The sequence below is a fragment of the Lissotriton helveticus genome, chromosome 12, assembly GCF_964261635.1.
Source record: "Lissotriton helveticus chromosome 12, aLisHel1.1, whole genome shotgun sequence".
NCBI classification, from domain to species: Eukaryota; Metazoa; Chordata; class Amphibia; order Caudata; family Salamandridae; genus Lissotriton; species Lissotriton helveticus.
This window is the reverse complement of record NC_136073.1, coordinates 795,610,704-795,622,323: the sequence shown is the minus strand read 5'-3', so window position 1 is coordinate 795,622,323 and position 11,620 is coordinate 795,610,704. Positions and strand designations below refer to the sequence as shown.

The 11,620-nt window shown below is 40.6% G+C and overlaps 2 protein-coding genes across 2 annotated transcripts in view; both read right to left on the bottom strand.

Annotated features, from left to right (window-relative positions):
* Window positions 1-554: 554 nt before the first annotated feature.
* Window positions 555-11,620, bottom strand: part of LOC144799924 (C-C motif chemokine 25-like) — a 70,884-nt gene continuing 59,818 nt past the window's right edge. The window contains exon 6 of the mRNA XM_078671551.1: window positions 555-1,807. The gene's annotated coding sequence lies outside the window, so the exon portion shown is untranslated. The remainder of the gene's footprint in view (window positions 1,808-11,620) is intronic.
* LOC144799923 (proto-oncogene Mas-like) lies at window positions 820-1,761 on the bottom strand. The gene has a single exon (XM_078671548.1). The coding sequence runs from the start codon at window positions 1,759-1,761 to the stop codon at window positions 820-822; it is 942 nt and encodes a 313-aa protein (XP_078527674.1).

The following is an 11,620-nucleotide window of genomic DNA, read 5'->3' as shown; positions in this document are numbered from 1 at the left end:
TTCGCCAAACTCTTGGTCCCCTGCACTAATTTAAGATGCCAGATAGTCAATTTTCCAACGGTGGTAATGGCTTACCCATTAGAAAACGTATTCCGCCATCATGATGCAGTGTGGGCCATTAAAGTAAGGGCATAAGACAGCCCACCCTATTTTGAGGGGATGGTCTGATGTCCTCTTTTTTCATATCTAGGGATCACCGCATGGTTGGCGGCGATCTCTGGCTATAGCAGACAGGGGCCCAACCAGGGAGACAGAGGTAGCAACCGCTGCCCCCAATGACGACCGTGCCCCGCCCACCATACCTTACATCAGGCCTCCTATAATGTAAATCAGATTACAATAATGCTGCAGCTCAAAATGTGTAGAAACATGCAGAGAATCCTATAGTTACCCATAGTGTGGACAAAAATAAACATCTTGCTATAAATATAGACTTTCTGCTGATCACCTTCATTTTAGAAAAAAAAACAAATCAGAAGAAAGAAAAGCCAGTTCTCCTATTTTCTTGTTTAAATTGCAGCTGGAGTCATGCACTGTAACCAGTCTTTCAGCAGTGGGCATTTTACATCAAAACTATAATAACTTATTACAGTTGAGCAACTACATCGTTTTCGTCTTACGAGTAACTAGAGACTTCACAACTTGACTGTAATAAGGGAATTAGATTGGAAGTTTTTATACAGGGATAGCATGCTCCCATAAATGATATTGCTAATGAAATATGAGGTATGATTATTACACATTATAAGAGTACTGTTACGATTGGGACAATGCTTGGTCCATAGTCTATGATATGCATGGACCATGTGCGATGTCTTGTCACAGAGCATCAGCATCATCATTAAAGGCCCTTTGCAGTGCCACCTTAACACATCCTCTGTCTTTCCTGTGTTTTATCCTCCCCACTAAGTAGTAGATGTATGGGTTGGCACTGCTGTTCATGGCTGTGCAAAGCACATGAGCATAACTAATTACATAAAAGTTAAAATCATGCTGTGCGATAACTCGGAAGTAGTAAAGCAGACCTATGACCCTTGTGGGATAGATAGTGAGCAAGAAGACCACAATATTGAGGAGGATAACCCAATACACTGTTGTGGGCTGATGCCTCATAGACCTCATTTTGATTTTGACAATCAAAGTCACACTTGGCAGAATCATGAGTGGGAACACAATCCCAAAAGCTAAAATTGTAAAAAACAATACCGCTGCCGTGCAATGTGGGACTCTTGCAATGTATAACTCCTCTGTACAGGCGAAACACTCAGCTGTGGTGAAAAGGGTTGCACAAACCCACATCAGTGTGCATACAATGCTGGATAGTCGTGTTGGCCGCTTGCATTTGTACCATATGGGACACAGGACTGAAAGACACCTCTCTACGCTGAGGGCTGTTAAAAGGAACAGGCTGGTGTAGTGGTCTGATGTAAAGAGAAGCCGTAGGGAAAACAGGAGGACATTATTGGAGGAAGCAATGGTCGACCTTGCAGAGATTCCAAAAATGTATAGGAGAGCGACAATGAGGTAAACGAGGAGGCAAAAGTCGGCTACTGCTAAGTTGAGGATGTAGACGGTGTAGGGGTTCCTCTTGATCCGGAGGCACAGGAACCAAAGGACGATCCCGTTGCCTATTAGTCCAAGTATGGAGATTAGCAGCGAAGGTGCAAACATCTTCATCAACAGCGTTACGCCAATGTCTTCTGTCTCATTGACACTCACCGCTATAGTTTTGTTGTGTGGCTGGAGAAGCGCCGCTAGCATGATGAGTCGTCTAGGCGCTGCTGGGACTGTTGAGTTTCCTTTAGACCTGTCAAAATGGGTTGAAATTGAATTAGAGGAATTTATATTGTTTTGGGAAGCTGCTGACTGAGAATCAATGTGTGTTTATAGGCCATTTTGTGTTGCTCTCAGCAGTAGAAAAACAATGATTTCCTAAGGTATCAGAGCCTATTTTCAACAGTATTTTGCAGTACCTCAAACAGTATTCCTGATGTCCCCTTCTTACTTTTACTTGTGAGCCCAAAAACTTGTACAATAAGAAAACATTGTGAATGCTCTTCTTGTACAGTTAGCAACAGTGAGTTAGACTTTTCAGGGCTGATTCACAAATGGCTGTATTAGAACATAAAAGCGTACTTCTGTAGTACTGCTTATGGTACTCTCGTGAATATCCACTCTCAGAGATTTGTGTTGAGGGGTAATTGTGATTGTGTGTGTGGTTGGCCCTGCTAAACTTTACTTTCCATTTTTAAGAGATTTTATGTTTATAATACAAGCTATAAAACTATGGCCCAATTCTCATTGCGTTCCTATGGGTAAGTGTGACTTGCTGTTGAGCCATACATAACAAGAGCAATTTGCTTAACAGAGCACGCCCTAGTCAGGGTTTTTCAGTAGTTTGGTGTTGCGCGCCCATTTATGGAAGAGCTGGTCATTCATACAGGGAAAAATTCCTGTTACATGCATCAGCTCTAGTTTTTATGTCCCCCTTCTGGATCATTTTCCTATGAATCCGATCTTGCCAGGGGCTGATTTGAAAACATGGGCCATGCAGGATTACTGTGAAGAAACAAATGAACATGACTTTCCAAATGAAAGACAACATTCATCCAAAGAAACAAAAGATCATGATCTTCCAAATGAAAGACACAATTCATCCAGAGAAACAAAAGAACATGATTTTCCAAATGAAAGACAAAATTCATCCAAAGAAACAAAAGATTATGATCTTCCAAATGAAAGACAACATTTTTACAGAGAAACAAAAGAATATGATTTTCCAAATGAAAGACTAAATCCATCCAAAGAAACAAAAGAACAAGACAAAATTCATCCACATAACAAAAGAATATGATCTTCCAAATAAAAGACAAAATTCATCCAAATGGAACACATTCTATCCAAGGCATACCTCAGTCTCACACTCAGAACCTACAGTTAGAGGTGTAGAGTCCTAGGGCCAGATGTAGGTAAATCTATTTTACCGATTCATAAATACCGAATTTTACAGATTCGGTATTTATGAATCGGTAAAATAGAAGTAGTGAGATGTAGGTAAATTCGATAATTGAATTACCGAATCTGTAAAAATCGGTATTTACCGAATCGGTAAATACCGATTCGGTATTGCCCATTGGTTCCTATGGGCAATACCGATTTCAGCAAGGGTGCAGGGGGTGTCACTTTGACACCCTCTAGCACCCCAAATACAGGCATGTGTGCCATGTGGCACACAGACATGCCCTAAGGGCATGTCTGTCTGTCACATGGCATAGGTGTGCATGCACACATGTGCACACACACCTGGATTCGGTATTTTACCACCCAAATGGATTGGGTGGTAAAATACCGAATCTGTAAGGCCTTTGGGACTCAGAAGAGTCCCACCTACATCTAGAATTTACCGAATCGGTAAAAATACCGAATCGGTATTTTACCGATTCGGTAAATTTACCGATTCGGTAATTTTACCGAATCGGTAAAATTGCCCCCCTGTTGTATAGCTCCTATATATCCTTATATCGTGTTAAGTTAGCATAGGTACATTTGAGATTTAAACGCCATTTTTCCTTTCTTGCAACTTCTGCACACGACCCTTAATTGTTGACTTAGCTTTCAACCTAGTGGTTTGCCGTGGTGTATGTGAGAATAATATGTTATTGCTCTGATATCAGTTTTGTTTAATAAACCATGTCTGCACGGAGAGTGCTGAAGTTTCAGGAGCAACACGATATGGAATTGTTATGAGGTCTGATCTCCACGCCTTCATAGTCATAACACAAGTGCAGCCTTTGCCAACTTGGGCTTGAGGCGGGATTGATATTGCTTTGCACGAGAATTGTTAACACACTTGATGCGGTGCACATGCAGAGAGAGCTGGTGTATGCTGATGTGATTCCTTCATGCTAGGACACTAAGGTATGGGCCCGCCCTAAAACAACCCAAAGAGACCTTCTTAGATAATAATATAATATATGTGTTAGGGAGGGTGAGATATAAGTGTTGTTAACTCTTATTCATTACAGCATGTTAACATGCTGTCACCATTCGCTTTTTATGTCTTAGTAACTATGCTGATAATTTTGCTACTGATAATAAGTGTACTTGTATTATCTAAGATACTGCGCCTGAGAAGACGGCATTAGTAAATAAACATTTCAAAGGCACATGTGTCTTCTTTACTCCATGTTCTGGTTTGTAATGATAATATAACGAAAGAGTGTTCATGAGCCCCACGTACCCTGAGGTACTGTAAGTTCATGTTCTGGTTTGTCTAAACATTGGGTGTTTGATATGTCCAATGAGACACTGTAGCTAGCTCGGTAAGGGGTGAGTTGGTTGCTAAGGTAAGTTTTGGGACACCCTAATTTGCCGAGGTTCCACTCCTCTGTGCACAGTTCTGTGTGAGTACAGAAACCCTGCAACATGGCGCCCAACGGTTTCGGTGGTCTTATATCATGACACTCGAGTAGTGGCCGATTCTTCTTAGCATGACACCGGCTGTTTCCTGTCCTTCCATTGTGAGAAATTCAATTATGCCCACTGCTTCTAATAATGAACCTGAGGTGGCCATCGATTTACCTGCATGAACGATAAACTACTCGAGTGTCATGATATAAGACCACCGAAACCGTTGGGCGCCTGCTGTTTCCAGTCCATTATTGAATAATTTACCAGGAACTAACCTTGATGAGACAGACTATACATACCCCACTGATTTGTCCATGCCTGACCTACAAGCTCGTTTAGCCACGGAATCCAGATTTTCATTTGACTCTGCTTCACTTGCCTCGAAAAAACCCTCTAAAATTGCAGTATATGCCTGCCTGTTTAAAAAACATTTTTTGATACCTCCTTGGATATACGTTTGGCTGGTCCTTTTTTCAGTTTACCTTTTTATGTCAATTGGTTTTGTGTTTTATTTTTTTCGGATTATGAATGGACACTATGTCGAGGAGAGAACTTGCATTACTCATTTGAATGGAACTTTGGCCCCACTTTCCTCTTCACATTCTACACACAGATTAAAAAGAGACTTGACTTTGGTTAACATCACAGCGTGGCCTGTTCTGGATGGAATCGCGTGGGATGCTGTTCGTTTTCAGATTCATGGTCCAACGGAAGTCGTTAATGTCCCTAATGTACTAAGAGTTAATATGGGGGATGTGGTGAAACAAAACATTCGTTCTGATGATTGGGATGTTAATGCTGTGGAAAGTTTGTTTTCAGATTTGAAATATTATGCTGCTTTTGATGCTGAGGATTTATATTTAGAATCTGCTAATTATGGTGAATTGTTCTGTTACCAACATTATGGCAATCACTTCTTACACAAGACATCTTCCCGAAGGGATGCGGTTAATTTTACTCAGTGGGAACATTGCCCAGCACCAACACAAGGGAGTTCGGAAACGTTTCTTAAAAAGTATACTTATTTCACTGACTTTAATCAGTCCAATCCCGAGTCCTTTTATTTTAAATTTCACAATCAGCCACTGTCCAAGGTTCGACTTACAAATACAAAATTGTTATATTCAAAGGCCTTCCTGGATCAATTAGTTGCTGGAGGGTATGAGTTATGGAAGGATACCATAGACCTTAAATCAGTTTGGGGCTCAAAGGCCTGGCAGGTACAAGGCACTGAGGCTTTGCACCGTGCATGTCTCATCCCAAATCATATGTGGTTTTTAAATGAAACCATTTCCCAGACCACGTGCTTTGGATTGGCTACATCTAAAAGGTTAAACACCCCGTCTTTCCCGGAGTTGGAGGAATATGAGAATTGGAGTAATTTTACTAAATTGTCCATTAGAGATGTACAGGCTCTGCTTCTGAATTCCTCCTTTGACATTTCCAGTATGACTCCCAAGGGTTGGCTGCTTTGGCACCGTAGTGCTGATTCTTGCCAAAAAAGATTTTTAAATATAACTGACGGGTTTAAGACTGTTAGATCTGATCCCCGTTTTGATTTGAGTCATACTGTCACCTCTTACTCTGTTGGCAAGTTGTGTCAAGCTTGGCTGAAACATTCAACTTTACCTGCGGTTAAGTATCACCTTTCCAAACTGAATGCAGACGTGGATTTGAATGATTTCATTAAGGGCCCAGCTAGTGGCAGGTCGAAAAGGTGGTTATATGGTGTTTACAATGAAATTTGGAAACTCTCACAGATTGAGGCTGCTTCACGCCTTAGGGCTATTGATCAGGCAAATCTTGAGAAAGTGCTTGCAGTGGTTGACAATAGCATTAACGTGCTTTCCTCTAGAATTTACACATTAGATAATATTGTGTCGTCTGTTGTTGATATTGTGCATGATGAAGTGTCTGTATTATACCATGGTCAAAATCAATTACGTTCAATCATGCAGTTTGCATGGACACTACAGACTCTAAAAATGGGTAAAGTTCCCTGGGGATACATGAACGTTTCCTCTTTATTTGCACCGTTTAATTTGACAGACAAACAACGCTTGCTTTCAATGCGTGATGCTTCCTTTTCTATGCTCCATATTGAAAGATTGGAATCTTTACCTTTTTCTGTGGCAGAGACCACTGCTGCTACGTGGCTTATCCACGGTTTAATAACACTGCCTTTTGCTTTATATAAGTTTTCAAATTGTATGAAATATGTGCCAATAGGTCGTTTTGAACCCTTAGGTAGCGGTTTTCTTCATGAGGTCTGGTCACTCCCATACACATACAGATGTTTCAAGGATGAACAAGAGGTTTATCTAACAGGGGATGAGTGTACTGAGACGCCAGATCATTCTTTAATGTGCAGACACATACAGTTACACGGTTCATGTAACAAGGACCGACCGAATATGGCTTGCGTTTTACAGGGCACGCCAGTTCCTGCTATCATCCCCACGTTTAAATTGTTAGAGAATGGTAGTTATTTAATGCTCAATAATGAAAACTGTTGTGGTTTAATTAAAGGTATAGCTTTCATAGTAACGGTTAGTGAGCGAGTTATTTGCTGCAGAAATGTTCTTTATCCTCCCACACGTGAACATAGGGAGTCTTCCATTTGGCCACAGATACCGACCTTGGGAGCAGAATTCAGCGGCATGGCTAGAATAAGAGCTCTATTGTCCCAGAAAGAGGTGGCCTTGAGCTCGGCCCGTGAAACTTTCGTGCTTCACATTGCTAACACCCGTACGGAGGTTCAGGCTCTTTTAAACACTGATTTGCCTTTGCATTTCGGAGCCATGGTCCGTTCTATCTTTAACGCATCCTCCACAACGGGCCTAGCACATTTTTTTAAAGTTGTTAGCGGTGGTCTCGTGACTTCCTTTGAGAAGATTTTTGGAGTCATCCCTGCTTTCTTCCATTCTATTTTTTCGTCCTTATTTGGAGGGTTCCCGTTTTTACTTGCTTTAGCGGCTGGCGCTTTGGTGGTTTTCTGCCTTTTTAAATATGGATGCCCTTCCTGTGCAAGTCCACGCACAGCTACTACTGACGCGGTTTCGCAACCGCATGCTTGATTATTATGGCACACTGCCGTTGGCGACTCTAAGCACGGCTTTTGGATTATCTTTTCGGTTCTCCTATTTCACCTGTGTCCAGCCTGTATTTCGCTGCCTGACCTGTGATTTCCTTTGGGCCATTGATTTGTGTCTCTGCGGACCAATATCTGCTGACGTCGATTTTGATCAACTGATGAGTCCTATCATTGCTCACGAGTTGGTTTGTTCTGACGAAGGGATTATGGCCTTGGCGGTGGCACATGGACTAATGGGTCCCTGGGATGTGTTGTCGGCAGCGCAAAGTTTCTTGGAACGAAGTTTTCTTGAAAACCCACCGAGCTGTCCTCTGATGGTTATAGAGGATGCGGTGCTGGAAGATCACGTATGTTCCTTTCATCTTTTAAATTGGATGGCTGAACTGTTTTCGGATGAGGACAGTGACTTCCTCCTGGAGGCTGTTGCAGCTTACTTTTCATATACAGTCTTATCATAGACACTGCCTCAAATTGACATGCTGATTGATAGCATTTCCTTGATTTTATTGACTTTTGGTCAAGACATTTTATTTTTTGCTTGCCTATTGGCTTGAGCCACATTATACTTGTGGGCTATTTTTTAGCATTAGTTTTTATAATTGAATTTTTATTCATGCTCTTTTATAAATGGATTCTGCTCTCATGTGATGGCACTTCTGTTATCTTATTTAGTCCGTTCTCGGATCATGGGGGGGTGTTGTATAGCTCCTATATATCCTTATATCGTGTTAAGTTAGCATAGGTACATTTGAGATTTAAACGCCATTTTTCCTTTCTTGCAACTTCTGCACACGACCCTTAATTGTTGACTTAGCTTTCAACCTAGTGGTTTGCCGTGGTGTATGTGAGAATAATATGTTATTGCTCTGATATCAGTTTTGTTTAATAAACCATGTCTGCACGGAGAGTGCTGAAGTTTCAGGAGCAACACGATATGGAATTGTTATGAGGTCTGATCTCCACGCCTTCATAGTCATAACACAAGTGCAGCCTTTGCCAACTTGGGCTTGAGGCGGGATTGATATTGCTTTGCACGAGAATTGTTAACACACTTGATGCGGTGCACATGCAGAGAGAGCTGGTGTATGCTGATGTGATTCCTTCATGCTAGGACACTAAGGTATGGGCCCGCCCTAAAACAACCCAAAGAGACCTTCTTAGATAATAATATAATATATGTGTTAGGGAGGGTGAGATATAAGTGTTGTTAACTCTTATTCATTACAGCATGTTAACATGCTGTCACCATTCGCTTTTTATGTCTTAGTAACTATGCTGATAATTTTGCTACTGATAATAAGTGTACTTGTATTATCTAAGATACTGCGCCTGAGAAGACGGCATTAGTAAATAAACATTTCAAAGGCACATGTGTCTTCTTTACTCCATGTTCTGGTTTGTAATGATAATATAACGAAAGAGTGTTCATGAGCCCCACGTACCCTGAGGTACTGTAAGTTCATGTTCTGGTTTGTCTAAACATTGGGTGTTTGATATGTCCAATGAGACACTGTAGCTAGCTCGGTAAGGGGTGAGTTGGTTGCTAAGGTAAGTTTTGGGACACCCTAATTTGCCGAGGTTCCACTCCTCTGTGCACAGTTCTGTGTGAGTACAGAAACCCTGCAACACCCCTACATGCCAATTCTTAAATACCGGTCGGTAACCGTCAAAATCGGCCGTTACCGACCGGTATTCCGGCTCCTGCATCTGGCCCCTAATCCTGCCACCATCCATCCCCCATTCCTGTGTAATGGCGCTGGTTCTAATTACCACAAATTGCATGATTGGCCAGCTGTGTAAGGGCGATCATGCTGATGTTTGTTCAATAAGCAGCCCTATTGGGCCAGCAGTCTGGAGGTAGGAATATCAAAGGTGACACTGAACCATGTGGATTTGAGTGGAGAAATATCACCAACTCCTAATTGGCGTACCGTATTCCATTTTCTGAACATGCGGGTAATATTGAATTAGGCAGAAAATAACATCACATGATTCATATACGGAGAGGCTGGTTTGATGCCTGCAGATGATCTGATTGTAAGATCTGATATTGCAACTCCCTTGCCTCTAAATTGAATTGTTCAACCATTTCCTGGACCCAGCACGACTAAAAAAAATCTCCATCAGCATGCCTAGGATACTGTTATCACTAAGCACAATTTCCAGGTTGTAAAGTACATATCTTTTTTCCATTTATTATATAACATTTTTGTGGTCTTATTACAACGGAACATTCCCCTCCCCCTTTTCTACCCGTTCCCTTGTTCTTTTCCATAGAATGTTGGAAGGGTTCTTGGGTTGACAGTTGACAGCCTGTTATGTGAATAAGCTGAAGAGAATTTTGGTAATTGATGTTGTCAAGGAATAAAGCATGTAAAGTCTTCATGTGCTTGTTTATTATTTTGGATGTTAAAATTAACTTAACAGATACCCAACTTTATCTCATAGTATCTGATCCCTCTGACATATCTGGAAACCGTTTCACCGTAGAACTGATAAATTACCCCTTTTCCTCTCAACTTTAATACAGCTATACTGAATTTTCTCATCCTAAACTCAAAAGAATGTCCATCACATTTCGAAAATGGCATAAAAAGCTTTGTGGCTCAAAGGGTCTTGGAATCTGCCCCATTTTCAACCTCTTTGCCAAATTGAATCGCTTCATTATAGACCGAAGGCTGCCAAAACACCCCACATCTTTAAACTTAATCAATTTACTTCCTTCAAAGTATTTGGTTCTACAACACCTGAAATCCTCCATCCCTACATTAGCTTTCAGAACTGCTGTCCATAATTTAGTCCTCTCAAACCTAGATGACAGCAATTTTATGGGAGCCAACCTCCCCAAATTTGACCCAGAATCCTTGAAAGATATCCTCCGTGCTGAAACATACCTAGTAAAAAAGGGCAAATAAGTTTGAACACATCACCATATAAAGATGGATCTTCACTGGCTCCTGAAACCCAGAATCGGCTTCAGGTAAAAATATAAAATCCATCCATAAAATTCATTAAGTGCTGTACATCACAGTTGAGAAAATGAATAGTCTTTCAAGTATATTATGGCGTGCAAATCATACAGCAATAAAACTCCTAAAAACAAGCACAATTTTAAGTTCATCAAACCATTTAGACTACATTGAACTTTCTTCAATGCATTTTAGTGTGTCTGAAACATTCTGATATAATCCAAATGTGATTGAATTTAATCATTCGGTCTTTTGTCAGGGGCATATTGGGTCTAAATTTAAAGGAATTACAGAAAATATAGAGGGTCTTAAGAGTCAGTGCTAGCACCATTTTGATTTGATTTGATTTAAGATTTAAGATATGAAACTAGTCTTTAATTTGGGGCACACTTGGATTCCGATCTGTTATGTTTATAATGAAATACATTTGTTTAAAATGTGGCTGTAGTGGTTCTCTTATGAGGCACATGGCAGTTATAATGCTTTGGACTGTAATGAGAGTCATTAAGTCACCTTTGTGCAAAATGTATTTACTAATGAGTTAAATGCTGATCTCTGATTCCTGGGGTGATATTGGGTCTTTAATGGACAGCACAATAGTAATGTAAAGACATTTTGTGGGGTTTCTAATTAATGCAAACTAGTTATCTAATGAATATCAATTACATATATATGAGACACAAAAAGGAGCTCATTGTATAACATACAACTGATGTCATTTTTTCGAATAGGAAACATTTCATAAACATTCTTAGAACAATTTTGGTGTGCTGTATTTCTCAGTTCCTGCTCTTCGTGGCGCTTAAATCATTAACGATATCTTAAGGAGCATCCGCCTCGTCAATGATGGCCACCTTTATGGATCTTCTGAGTTTTTTAGCCTCACTTCTTAGTGGCTGATTACGAGTTGGCTGGTTGATATCAAACCGTGTGTAAAAAATCCTGTTGACGCATGTATCGAAATTGCAAATTTTCTTTTATTAAACACATCCAATAATTATTGGATGAGTTAATTTATTCAACCTTTGCTAAACTTCCACTGGTCAAACCTGCTGAAATTTAACAGGGGAAATTGAACACTGTTTTCCGGACAATGTAGATTTGAGTGCATTAAACACCAAGATCTGCATGTTAATCTCCTCAAACT